This window comes from Homalodisca vitripennis, chromosome 4, assembly GCF_021130785.1.
Source record: "Homalodisca vitripennis isolate AUS2020 chromosome 4, UT_GWSS_2.1, whole genome shotgun sequence".
Lineage (NCBI taxonomy): Eukaryota > Metazoa > Arthropoda > Insecta > Hemiptera > Cicadellidae > Homalodisca > Homalodisca vitripennis.
Genome location: NC_060210.1, coordinates 166,604,423 through 166,619,495, shown reverse-complemented (window position 1 = coordinate 166,619,495; position 15,073 = coordinate 166,604,423). Strand labels below are relative to the sequence as shown.

Sequence of the window (15,073 nt, the reverse complement as noted above, 5' to 3'; positions counted from 1 at the left end):
CCAACCATCCGTATAGTATAATTAAAATTCCCTCCAAAGAACCATACAAAAACAGGGGTTTACGAATTATTTGATGAAACCACAAAGAAAGTACATGGTATTTAAATCAGTACAAAATCTATTTATAGAAAAATAAAAATTTATAAAACTATCAAAGCCTAGTCAAAAGATTTGATTAATATGAATAAAAAAGTACCTATCTGGTAAAGTAATATACCTGAAACTAGATGATATTTTATTTAATGAATTGATAAGTATGATCAAGTAGTATGAGTAAGACACATCAAGTTTCATATTATGACTAAATGGATGACAAGTTTTGTCAAGGAATAATATGAATAGTATCCTACAGTTTTGATACAAAATTGTTAATATTAATAATAGTATTACACTTGATCATTCTTAATATTCAATTTTGATTTAATGGAGTGTTAAACTTCACCAGGTTTGACAAAACAATTAAATTAATTAAAAGTGCATTAAATCAAATCGTTTGTAAATATATAAATTATTGGATTTCACATTTGTTTACGTAGTTATTAAAATTAACACAACTTCAAAGTTGTGCATTAAAAAATTGTCCTTGAAGTTTTGTGAACATTTAAAACTGATCTCTGTGATTTTTTTGCCGAATGATGTCACAGAGTTGAAAAATTATGCGCTTTAAATTTTGAGAAATATCTCACTGCATATTTCATATCAGTCGATTAGCAATATTCGTTAATATAGTTAAAATGGAACTCCATACAAGGCAACATAAATCAATTTAGACAATGTGCTAGTATATGTGGACAGTTGAAATTTTACATAATAATAAACTATATAGAATTGTTAAGTAAAAGAAATTGTATGTTTCAAATAACACAGCCTGTGTTCTGTAGTAATTGTATATATAAACATATAAATATAAACACACACACACACACACACACACACACACACACACACACACACACACACACACACACACACACACACACACACACACACACACACACACACACACACACACACATACACACACACACATACACACACACACACACACACACACACACACACACACACACACACACACACACACACACACACACACACACACACACACACACACACACACACATATATATATATATATATATATATATATATATATATATAAACATTATAAGATGTACTACAATACGATCTTATAACGCAAAAATAATGTTCAAATACCGTTATTAAACAATAGTATATTGTGCTATTTCAAGATTTTTACTTTGATAAAACATTAAATTTACCGTAACAACTTTAATTTGCCATCACTTTGTAACTGTATAGGTATTGTAGACTGGTAAAAGTAAATTAAAATAAAGTTTAGCGTTGATCGAAATAATTTTAAATATTGCAAGTTTTGTATCATCGTTTTTGTATTGGAATGTTCTAATTCAGTTTATAATTATTTTCACTAAGAGAGGCCAGTGAATAGGTCTTTGGATGTACGGTTTATGAAAACTATGAGCGGTCAGAGAGTCCGGACAGCTGCTAAACAGTGGAAAATTGATATCGGAGGGAAAAATTTACATTTCACGGTCATGTCTAATATTACAGCGAACCCTATTGACTTTCCTATCAATGATCAGGAGCAGGACCAGGAGCAGGAGCAGGACCAGGACCGAGTCGGAAACACTTTCGCCGTCGTCTCCCCTCCATCAAGGTCAGTATAAAGGAGGATTTGACTCCTGGGACGCAGTAGTACCCTCCTGTTCCTCGCCGACCGACATGTGGGTAAGTTTGTAGGGGACATACGCTCTAAGGGGGAATTTGTATATTTTAATTTTGAGAACTATAGTAGTGTATCGAAAGTGAAGAATGCAAGTCATTTGAGTTCTTAATGTTTTTGTTAGTTTCAGGCCTACTATGAAACCATTAAAATATTACCAAGCCAGTTCCAAATATTCAGTACCTAAACTACAAAAAAAATCATAATGACTTTTTATAAAAATGATCTCGTGACGTACAAGATAAACGCATTTGAAACAGTACAATAAGCTACAATTAATATGCACAGTGAAAACTTAAAACTACTTTTATGTCAAATTTTAAATATCAATAATGAGTAAACCACTGTTAGTGTTTATTTTCAAATTTGATATACGGTAATAACAGGAAGTAAACTTTTGCAATAACTTTACTCTGATGTTAAATTGTTTGTTGTAAATGTAAATGTGAGACGTCAGAAAAATATTTTACGTTTGTTATTGTTAATATAATATTTTTTATAATTAGTGTGACATTAATTTCTCATTATTATTTAGAAGAAACTTATCAACAGTACATTTTTAATACTAATATTCTCTGAAATACTCCTGTGTTAACTACAATAGTAAAAGGCAGTTAGTTTTATATGGATGTGGAAAAACAATGAAATATTGTATTGTAGTGCACACGCATTTAGTGGGTTAGGTTTACTATCCTATTTAGGAACATGTACTTAGTGGTGTATATATATTTGTAGTTAATGCTTTATTTAATTGACTTTTTATTCAAACCATGATTTCCCGTATTTGCTTAATACATATATTTTATCTTCATGAACTAAAACCTTATATATATATATATATATATATATATATATATATATATATATTATATATATATATATATATATCAAGACTTAAAGGCTTAACAGTTACATATAAATAATATAAACCTGTATATTTTATAAATGTTGAATGATACCTACTCTTTACTTTTGGGAGGGCTGATTGCCGCACGATCTAAGACGTCGGACTTAAGTTCTGAATTAAAAGGAGCGCAAGTTCAAATCCTGCCTGTGGCCGTAGCACTTTTTATCAGTACCACCGACCTTGTAGTGTATCGACTCTCCTGTTATTCTGTGTAATATACCGTAATCCTCGCACAGGCCGGTGGCCCGTGAGAACGGGCGGAATAAGGGTTAAAACAGAATTGATTTCTCCTTAAGGAACATAATCTTCTAAAATAAAAACTCAAAACTATAAGAGTATTCTTGCAACAAATTTTTGAATCCAGGTACTGTATTTAGTGGGATTGTGCTACTTTCACAAAACAGAACAGTTAAAACAAAACTCCCATTTAGAAAACTTTACTTAGAAGTTGAGGTTAATTTTTAGAAACTATGAAAAAAATGTATTGGCCTTTTCAACTCAAAGTCTGCATGCATGAAAAAGACTGTAAACAAAAAGGAGAGCAATGATAGAACACCGACGGACAATTTCTTAAATAATTTAATAAAATTGGAATAACATAACGTATCTAAACTGTAGTTTGCATTTAAGCTTACTAATTATTAATTAACCCAAACAATGTTATTAGAATTTACGTTGTTTCCATCAATAATAAAACTATTATTAGAATTGTTTTTAACATTTCAACTAGTTTTGTAGTCAAATTATTTTTTGTTAGGGTTAGGTGTATATTGCATTGAACAATTACTACGAACATTTTGATATTTTAAATATTTATAATTTTTCTTACCATCAAATAATATTTGTTCAGTTTTTATTTTTCATTATTGACCTTTCTACAAAAGTGTTAGTATGTGTTAGTCTATCAGAAAAACGAGTTACTCGTGCAGGGGATAAACAGGCGTCCAAAGATTTGTGTTTATTAGTATTTTAAAATTGTTATACTGTTTTATATCTACAACTTTATTTAATAACTGTTCTCAAATATTTATAAAATAAAAATAATACATATATTTCTAAAGTGTTTTATTAATGTTTTTAGGAAATTGTTCTTAGAATGTCGTCTTAAGTTTTGGTACAATGTTTAACGAGTAGAGAGTATTTTTCTAAATTTTCTAAACGCGACGAGTATTTCATTCTTCTTGTTTACGGACTGGTATGGAACGAGACCGGAAATATTACTAAAACAAAGTTCTACAGAATAAATAAAAATCATCATGAAATTTATGATAGGATAACGAATGCGAAAAGTGTTACTGAGTAGTCCTTAATAAATTTGAAACTTTAAAAAAACTGCAACTATTTCAGATTGTATTATTTAATTCTAATCCCTTGGAAAACGAGAAATATGTATAATATTTATAATGTATATAAATATATTACAATGTTTTATTGCTTACACGCCTTAAACTTTATTTTAATTCATGCAATATATATATATATATATATATATATATATATATATATATATATATATATATATATAATGCAGAGCTTCTTATAAAGACAATCTATGCTTAATATAAATTAAAATATTGGTTTTCACAGATAACAACATTTTTTTAAATTCATTGATACATTTAAATTAAAACTTCTGAGAGAAATTTATAGATTTGAGACGAGTTTATATATATATATATATATATATATATATATATATATATATATTTCTATAGTATGCATGATAAAATAACATACTATGTTATATAAATTTTGTAATTACTTTTGACCAAATTAATGGATATAAAGTTATTATATAAGTTAATAAACTGTACTATGAAAATGAAAAATTTTAATACGCATGTAAATGATATGCGTGATAGATATATATGTCATTTATAATTACGTTTACCATCAATGTTTGTGAAAAAAGACTTTCAATATCTTACCACGTAGGCTATAACGCAATTGTAATATAGATGCACCTTTTGTCTCGTAGGCTACTTTTTGCTTGTTTAAATATTCCTTCTAAATAATCAAACATTGTGGGAAAGGAGAATTCATGAGCCATGGAAGTAATCTACGTAGTAAACATTCAGTCAGTATTATTCAGCTTCGCGTATCAGTATCTCAAATCTGAATGTTCACGTGTTTTCGCGCTGTATTAATGCAAAATTTCTCACATATCAACAGGAAGCCTTGTTTCCGGCTTATCAAGGCCGTTGGCGGAGTTCCAACTTTACATAAATACCTAATTGTATGAATTTTGATTGCCAAAGTTTTATCCCTCCAATTTGAAATATTTAAACATTATATTTGTGGGTCACGAAACATAAATATTGGCACGAATTGTTAAATTATTAATAAGCAAATAAACGGTTTATAGATGAAATTAATAAATAGTTTTGTATTATATATATATATATATATATATATATATATATATATATATACATATATTGCAGAGTTTCTTATAAGACAATATATGCTTAATATAACTTAAAATATTGCTTTCACAGATGACAACATTTTTTTTAAATTCATTGATACATTTAAATTAAAACTTCTAAGAGAAATGTATAGATTTGAGACGAGTTTATATTTACTGCAGCCTATAATGCAGTTTTAGACTTTAGCCCCATGTTAAAAGCGGAGATTCAGACGATGTGTGGTCAGCAGCTGAGTAACGTGCCCTCTTAAAGCTTTCATATAATACTCAAGCTGTACATCTTTACAGAAAATAAAAATCCCTTCTGGAAAAGAAGATTATGTATTGCCCCAACGATCCCGTAGGTTTTGAAAATAAACACTGCAAACAAAATTAAATATGGTAGTATCTTTGAACACGATTTATAAATATAATTTATGGTAAAGTAACCATAGCCGATGTGACATATAGGAGCAGTTGGTACTGATGAAGGGGACTGTGTGTCCGATATGGTCTGAAGAGGCGACGATGACCTGTGTGTCATTGACTCTCACGCCATATACTGAGGAGTTCCCACGTTAAAAAGTTGCACGCAGGAAAAAAATCATCATGGTTAACTCTTTCTAAGAAACGTGATGTTAAAGCTAATAATACCGTCTTTTCGTCACGCACAATAATTTGGTGCAACATTTTGTTGCCTTGGAGCGTGTCTTTGTTGAACTCCAGGACATCCTGACTGGAGTTCTTCAAGGCAGTAATTTAACGTAACTAAGTTGACCAAGGCGATATACCAGCCACGTGTTTCCTACAATTTTTTCCACTCATATTTGTATCCTTTCGTAGTTCTGTCATTGCTGGTTATATTTCTGGCAATGTATAAAAAAGGAGTAGGAATATGTGTGGTCATTTGCTGTCGTAATATTATAATGTAAATAAAACACCTAAGTATAATTAAGTCAACCAGAGCTGCCAAATTAATATTTTACGTAGATATTGACAACAACGTAGCCCAAATGTAAACTTAATTAGACTAGTGGTTGATGAAGAACAGATTTATGTTCTTATTTTACAAGGGTATAAAGTGCGCCTTGCACATGAATACTAAAATCCATAAAAACGTCTCGAAATTATTGTGACCTGCTTTGTCGCGCCTTTTGAGACCTTCAAAAATTTGTGATATTTACTTTGCTAGGCAGACCTCTCCTTTTCTTTACGCAGTTATGAACTTCACATTATTTCAAATGTTAAATATACAGTATACCAAGAAATTATTAGTCAGATTATTTCGATTTTAACTTTCCCTGGATTCCGACGCTTCTACATTTTTACATCCAATTATTGAAATTTGCCCGATTTCACATTAACCGGTAAATCGCCTCTAATCTGAACACGTTTTCTTATTTATTGCAAGAAATTGGTCTAACAGGTATATCTCGTAATTGTTTGCTTTCGAAAATGAGTTTAGATCCATCACAGTCACGCCTTTAAATCGATTAAAGATGTTCTCAAATTTTATATGTTAGCTATATTGACGCTCCCAACCTATTATTTTGAACAACGACCTTGTGTGTTCAGGTCAGGTGTCCCTCGTGTCTCACGTCTGATGGATGTGCATGTGTTACAGGTTTCTCCGCTGGCATTGGTCGTTCTGGCTCTGGTACTTTCCGCCCGGCACGCCTCCTGCGAACCTCCGCTGCCAAGTAAGGCTTTCACCCTGCTGACCTTGCCCTGCCGCCGCCACTGCTTTCATCCATTTACAACCGGTCATATGCTTCCATCATTTCCCTTTCACACATAACCCATCATTATTTATACCCGGTTTAATAATATCTACATAGCAGACGGTCTAGTGTGGAGGGAAATTGATATCTGCTGCTGATCGTTCGGTGTGGAATATGTAATGTAGAGAGAAATTACTTTTTATCTTTAAGAAATTCAAATATATAGAAATTCATTACCTTTTGGAAAACTATGAAAGATCTTTAGAAATTCATTTCGTTCTGCGATATTTTATAAAAACCTAAATGCAGAAAAATACTATTCAAAAGATTAAATTACAATTAATTAATGTACTCCTAAATATTGGACATGATTGAATATTAATAGATTGTATATTGTAAAATATCGTACGTGTGAATGTAGTGTTTAGCTCCAGTACACGTATATCATCCTATCTGTTTTACCAAATGATACTTAACATATTTATTACATGTACGATATTTATATTAAGTATATATGTATATTGGTATTTATTAATATGTATTGTTTAGTACATTGTAAATATTAAGTTGCTATATTTAGCCAATACAAAAACTAGTAGCCCCTAGGTCTCTGATTTATTTAGTCTCAATGAATGAAATTTTAAATTTTAGAAACATATTTTTAAATAAGAAGAACACAAAACCAAACATGAATAAATGTAGTTGTGACCATTTACTAATGAGGTTACAGTGCTACCAATACATTGATTACAATTCCGCCATCATTATATTTCATTAATGGTTTGTAATGGTGGTAAACATGCATTAGTGTTAACATACAAAAATATCTCACAAAGATTAACTGCTTCAATAAACTTTTAACTGCGATTTTCAAGTAAAAAGTTTTCATTCTACTTAGCACTGAAAATATAAGGAGGCAGGATAACAGAGACTTGTACTCAAAAATAACGTCCCGGTCGTTTTAGTTGTACGACCAAGTAACAAAAATCGTTTGCCACATGCTCCTCAATGTGGTCAGAACACCGCAAGGATGTAACAAAAAACGGCATTTGAGAAGACCTAGAAACCCACTAAATAACCCGTTTACGTTGTAATGTGAGTTGCCGGTATCGTCCAAGCAGTCACTTTCATTATTCAAAGAAACGCTCGATTAAGGTGAAATTTCAGCACGTGGCTGACGACACTCGACGCTAACTTTATAGCAATGCTAAGAGGGGAGGAGACAATATATACACAATGTCAGAAATAAATAATTAAAAACATTTCGAAGGTTAACAATACATTGGCTTAATTCGTTGCCACGGACAAAGCTCAATTCTTATAAAATTTATGAGACTAACCTACAAGAGTGACTTCATTCTGATTCGTGACAGCAATCACTGTAGGAGGGAGTTAATAGTGTACACCTGTATGTTGTTTATACTTGAAGCTAAGTCATGACTGTTTTTGTAGCAGCAAAAGTTGGAAATAATAAATTCTGCTATTAGAGTTTCCAGATTAAATGTTTTATTTATTTATTTATTTTTGTACAATAACTACAGGAATATTATCCCAAAACAGCTATATTGACAACACAAGTTAATAATAATAATTTACAATATAATATATAAGTACGTATACGAAGAAACTCAATTACAAAATCATTATTAGGCTGAGTAAAAATTAACTGTTTCTATTACAGCACGAGAAAAAAATAAAAATATAATAAAATACATAATAATAATTTAAAACTTTAACAAAACTCGGTTACTACCTTAAGTTTAAAAAATAATATTTAGCTTATTTACAAATGAATTAATAATTATTATTAAGGGGACCCGGACAGTAAAAAATTTGGTAAAAATTACGTTTTCACTTTTTTATTTATTTTTTGTAGACAATTTTCTTGTGAACATTTTGATATACAACACTTCATATTTTAAATTTTATTAGCACTCATAAAAAAATAAATTCGAAAGTGTGTTTACGTAAATATGGCAAGGAAACAACACCTCATAGCTGAGTAACGCAACTTATTTGTTTTAGTACTCATTACTTCATCAGTAAAAGAGATGATGCCTTATGGAGCAGATGTCCTAATAGACAAATTAGAGTGTATTGGACACGTACAAAAGCGGATGGGTACTAGGCTACGCAAACTAAAGTCCTATAATAATTCCATAAAACTTGCTGATGGTAAACCTCTGAATAGTAAAAAACCGCCTTTCATCAAGTGCTATAGACCAGCTCCAGGCCTATTATGGCCAAACCATAAGAAGGAGCAATACAGTTGAAGAGATGAAGCAAGGAATATTGGCTTTATTTCATCACAAGTCATCCAGTGATGAAAATCCTCAACATGGTCTTTGCCCAAAAGGCGCTGAAAGTTGGTGCAAGTATCACCGATCTCTTGTAACTGGTGAGACATACAAACATAAAAATAATATCCCCTCAGTTATTATGGAGTTTATTAGGCCAGTGTTTAGGAGCCTGTCAGATCCTGATCTCTTGAAAAATTGTTTACACAAAAAGACCTAAAACCCTAACGAAAGTGTAAATAGTGTGATATGGGCTCGCCTCCCAAAAACTGGATTTGTGGGTATAAAGACCTTACATTTTGGAGTTTATAAAGCCGTTTCAACTTTTAATATCGGACAGATTACTAAATGTAAGGTCCTACAGAAATTGGGCATTTCAATTGGCAAAAACACTGTTTCTACAATGAAATTACTAGACACCGAGAGGCTTCGAAATTCAATGTGCGCTTCTGCTGAATTATAGAAAAGGGCAAGGCAGACCAAGAGGCAATCTAAAAGGAAGCTGGAGGACAAGGAAGAAGACACAGACAACCAAGTTATGGGGCTGGCCTGTTTTAAACACAATTTGTAAGTATAATCTGTTTTTTTACAACATTGAAATGGTACGCATTACTTTAAATCGCGATTCCCGAAAGTTGCATTTTTTTACATTGTGGAACACTTTTTTCAAAAACCATTTGAGATATCAGACTGAAATTTTTACCACATATTCTAGGCTATTATTTGAACACTTTAACACGAGCATTTGTTAATTAGCACGTTATTTAATATTTTATAAAATATTATATGTGAAATTTTAAGTAAAAAATTAGCAGCATATAAAAAAAATTAAATTTTTAAAACAAATGTGTATTTTTTAAAATCCCTGTGTTAAAGTGTACTAATAATGTCAAAGAATGTGTGGTAAAAATTTCATTTGGTTATCTCTAATGGATTTTGAAGAAAGTGATCCACAAAATACACAATTTAACATTAGCGTAATAGGACTGTCCGGGTCCCCTTAAATATATCCAATTCATTTTTATACATATTTAACAACCTAATACCTTTAAATAAATGAAAAGTTATAAAACTGCACTGTATTACAACGTGGTGTAAAAAAAAAACCAAGGAGGGTCTCAGATTATTTCTTGGGACATGCAGAAAAACCTTACCAACTAAAAAAGAACTATCAACTAAGTTATGTAAAATTTTATAAATGTATAAAATAATAGATCGGTTTCGTCTTGTTAACAAAGTCTCAAAAGAAAAAAATACGTCTTCTTAAGACAGTTGTTGACAGGTTTCGTTTACAAGAAACATTAAATCTTTTAAAATATAGAAACTTAGAAACTTGTTTTGAATTAGCTCCAGAGAAGCAATGTTATGTAACGAATAAGGGGTCCAAATTATTGCACAATACTCCAGCCTACTTCTTACGAATGCATTATATAGTTTAATGATAGGATTAATTGAATGAAAAAACATTGTGTTTCTAATTACAAAACACAACATCCTATGGCATCATTTTGTTCATAATTCTTAGAGTGCCTAGTACATAGTCAAAAAAATAAATCGAAGGGTAGTACTGAAAATAATTCCAGCTATACTTGCTTAGAATAAAACAGCTTAATTGAAACACACTTACTATTTACAAATGTCAGATTTAATTTAAGGAAATGTAATTATTTTTCACTTGTTGTAGGTTATATTGGTCATGGAGGAGGTGGAGGAGCGGGTAGTCACAAAATTGAAGTCGCCAAACACGGCGGATATCTGGAAGACGACTCGTTCCATGGAGGACGAGGCTACAGCAGCGGTGGCCCTGGAAAGGGTCATGGTGGGACAATAAAAACTATTGTAGTCCGAGGAAGCGGAGGAAGTGGAAGAGGACTTTCAAGTTTATTCGGATTGGGAGGTAGTTACAGCAGTGGAGGGTACAGCGGGTATCCAAAAGTTAGTTATAGCAGTGGAGGTTACAGTAGTGGTGGTTACAGAGGATATTCCAGTAGTGGATTGAAAAGTGGACCACATGGAGGAGGGTATAGCGGTGGAAGTATAAGTGGATACTCAGGAGGAAGCCATAGTGGGGGTTATGGAGGATTCTCAGGAGGAGGTGGAGGATATTCGAGCGGAGGATATTCAGGTGGAGGACACAGTGGCCTCGGAGGATATTCAGGTGGAGGACATAGTGGTCTCGGAGGATATTCAGGTGGGGGACACAGTGGTCTCGGAGGATATTCAGGTGGGGGACACAGTGGTCTCGGAGGATATTCAAGTAGTAGCTTAAGCAGTGGAGGCCATGGAAGTTATTCGGGTGGAGGATATAGCAGTGGAGGTAAAGGTGGATATCTCGGAGGTGGTCATGGTGGTGGATATTCGCAAAGTGGTTTAAGCTCCGGAGGATATTCAGGTGCCCACGGTGGACTTGGAGGGTATTCTAGCGGTGGGCACGGAGCTGGACATGGAGGATATTCAACCGGAGGATACAGTAGTAGTGGTATCGGTGGTCACTCTACAGGAAGTTACAGCGGCCTGGGGCATGGAGGATACTCTAGCTCTAGCGGAGGATATTCAGGACTTGGTGGGTACTCGAGTGGTGGTTTGTCTTCTGGTGGCCATGGTGGCTACTCAGGAAGTAGCTACAGTAGCGATGGTCATGATAGCAGCGCTGATGGAGGATATGGTGGAAGTGGGCACGGAGGATATTCTGGTGCTACTGGGGGCCTCGGTAGTTACTCAGGAGGAGGTCTAGGTACAAGTGGGTCAGGATCTCATGGAAGTGGAGGTTACGACGGATACAGCAGTGGAGGACAGAGTAGTTACAGTGGAGGACAGAGTAGTTACAGTGGAGGACAGAGCAGTTACAGTGGAGTGGGAGGGCATAGTGCGGGTCATGGTAGTGATTACACCGGGGGTGTTGCCGAATACCCTGGAGGTTCCAGTTACTCCAGTGGAGGCCACGACAACTACAGTGGAGGATATTCCACTGTGGGGAGTAGTTACAGCTCTGGTGCAGACAGCCACGGTTCAGGGGGGAGTGACAGCTACGCCAGTTCCTACCAAGGATCCTACTCCAGCCCCAGCGCATCGTCATCAGGCGGCCATAGGGTGTCCTCAGGCAAGTAGTTAATAATAACAGACAGACATTATTGACTTTTTTTGTAACATACAACTACGGTAACTATTGATCATAATTTTTTATTGTTATACTACATTTAATAAGTATGCATAATCATGTAATCACATTTCAAATAGGTATCGGTAGCCCTTGACAGTCTGGCACATAGGAGGACAATTTGAATTGAACAATTGAACCAGAGAGTCAGAATCACGTATTGGATAATCGACCATAAACTGGTTGAGATATAAGAAAATAATTGGAATGAAACAAACATATTTTGTAACAATACATCACAATTGATTATTATAAAAGGAAAAGACATCAATGTTTTGCATTATTTGGCAATTTTCATAGCGACTTCGTGATTTACAACCCTACCTAAATAATGCAACAGGCACATTACAATTTTGACGCTAGCCGTGGTAAACAGTCTGCTTACACTCGCCACAGAGTTCACAACATCAAGCTTGTCTCCTATATCTTTGTAAGGACGTGTCACATAGACTCTCACAATGCGGTCATCACCTCCTCGTCACTGGTTAGAATATCAAATTCCTTAATACCGTTGCCTGCTCCAGTGAAGCAAGGAACATCGGTTCTTAGCTTTACCGCCGAGTTCCACATCTCAACTTGTTCACAAGATCGTTTGAACATGTCTCTAAATCCTCCGGATGGATATTAATATCATTATATCGTATTAACATACCACTACGTTCGTATAATTATAATAACATTCGTCATATGTTTTAGCTTATAAAAACATAGGTCCGAATCTTTTGCATACTTTTAAATCATCCTGTATTTATAATTGATACATAAACTTAAATTTAAAATGAATTTAAAACAAATAACGACGGTTGGTTATGTTACGTTTTAATATTGTGTGCAATGTTTACATTTACTCAACGAAAATCATTACGTTGTCAAGTGATGATTTGATCGTAAGATGTAAAGTAAAGTAACAGTTTAGATTTGTAAGAATCGGAGGATTAGCGAATTGCAAGTTGCTTATAAACTTTTCTACGTTTTATTATAATTCGTGGCAGTCTTCAATGATGTGACATGATTATCTCACAATGAAGTATTATATTCTGTGATCTGCCTAAGGTCTTTGATTCAGATGCGCATCATATTCTTTTATAAAAACTAGAATTCTACGGCATAAAGGGAAACAATTTGAGCAGGTTTAGGCCTTATGTTAGAAACAGAAAACGAAAAACTATTATTTTTAGTGACAAGATGAATCTGACTGGAAGCAGATAGATTGAATTAGGTTTGCCACAAGGCTCAGTTTTGGGCCTACTTTGTTTTTAGTTTATATTAATGACAAGTAAATACAAATGGAAGGTAATTTAATTTTATATACAGAATTACGTCAGTAATTATTAAAGAATCAAACATGCATATTTTAGAAAATAAAATTATAGAATCAATATAAAAATTAAATGAATGCTTCCATTCCAACGGCTTGCAAATGAAAAACCAAAATCAAAGTTAATTCATTTGAAAACATGTCAAAATAAAACTTATTTGAGCCTAGCTATTTTGAATATAATTGCATTTGAAAAGACCGAAACTATTTCTTTCTTAGGTATAAAATTGAATGAGCATTTAAGCTGGATTTTACAGGTATAGAATTTTTAGAAAAATATTTAGTTCTACTTGCTATGTATTAATGTTTTTACAAATTATAGTGAGTGAAGTTTTAAAAATGATATATTACGGGTATTCCCACTACATTATGAAGTATGGCATTACACTATGGGTATGTTCACATAAAAAGCAGTATGTATTCAAACTAAAAAAAAGCAGTAAGCGTGTTACCAAATGTAGCTCCAGGACACCACCATTCAGAAACTTTTTTTAAATGCTACAAATATTTATAGTACCGTCACTTTATATTTTGAGGTTTTACTTTATATGTATCGAACAGACATTTAACACTAGAAACTGTCCCCATAGGTATAATAATACAAGACATAGAGAACTGCTTCCAATCCCAATTCATAGGACAAAACATTCTAATGAACACCGTTTTATGAATTGAGCTGTTCATTCTTTACCACACATATTTATCATACAAAGAGTTTTCACACACAATTAAACACCTATCTCTCAGATAAGGCCTATTACTGAGTAAATGAATACTTTTTATATTCAACCAATTTGTAAAACGTGCAAATATTTTTAATTGCATGTTGTGTATTTTTATTATATGTTTTAATACTTTTAAATTATTTTAGTTAGTAAGTTTATATTATGACAAGGCCTGTTTCGTACACCTGTTTCGTATTACGAACAATTTGTAATAGTGTATAATGTTACCGGTATGAGTTAATAAACACTTGTGACTTATTGTGTGTGTTTGAGTGTTTCTATATAATTGGAATGTTTGTTATAGGTTACAACTGAAACTCCTCGAGAGCCTGTTCGTTATTGAGTCAACCAAATATTTATTAACTGTTACTACAATTTTGTACAAAACTAAGTTATTTTCAATTAAAAATTCAAGGAGTTGTAGATACAAACTGTAAATAGTATTTCTGTATGTCAAATATATTTGTTATAAAACGGTATTTTCTTATTTCTGTTTTCCCTACGCCAATGTTGATAATGTCATAGGTTATACTGAATAAGTATCATAAACGATTGTGTACGAGTGTTATGAAAGAACTCACAGTCATAAATTTAAGTGCATTTCCATACATTCATTTTTTATATATTATTTACAGCTGTTAATCATAGAGTCAATGGTATTTGAACGTCTATTCTCGTTTCATATTCAAAAGCAACAACACCAACACCAACTGTCCGAATCCTCTGGTTAAATAATCCGTTATTATGTATGATTCCTTCGTAGACAAGTCTACAAA

The 15,073-nt window shown here is 32.8% G+C and overlaps 1 protein-coding gene across 2 annotated transcripts in view; it reads left to right on the top strand.

Moving 5' to 3' along the window:
* The window catches only part of LOC124360549 (loricrin-like), a 31,937-nt gene extending 17,161 nt beyond the window's left edge, over positions 1-14,776 (top strand). The window contains exons 2-5 of one of the 2 annotated variants that reach the window (XM_046814264.1): positions 1,626-1,770; positions 6,704-6,779; positions 10,782-12,197; positions 14,602-14,776. In XM_046814264.1, coding sequence (XP_046670220.1) covers positions 1,765-1,770; positions 6,704-6,779; positions 10,782-12,197; positions 14,602-14,612 — 1,509 coding nt within the window. In that variant the 5' untranslated portion in view covers positions 1,626-1,764 and the 3' untranslated portion in view covers positions 14,613-14,776. The remainder of the gene's footprint in view (positions 1-1,625; positions 1,771-6,703; positions 6,780-10,781; positions 12,198-14,601) is intronic. The other variant, XM_046814263.1, reaches the window with a different exon arrangement.
* The last annotated feature ends 297 nt before the right edge of the window (positions 14,777-15,073 follow it).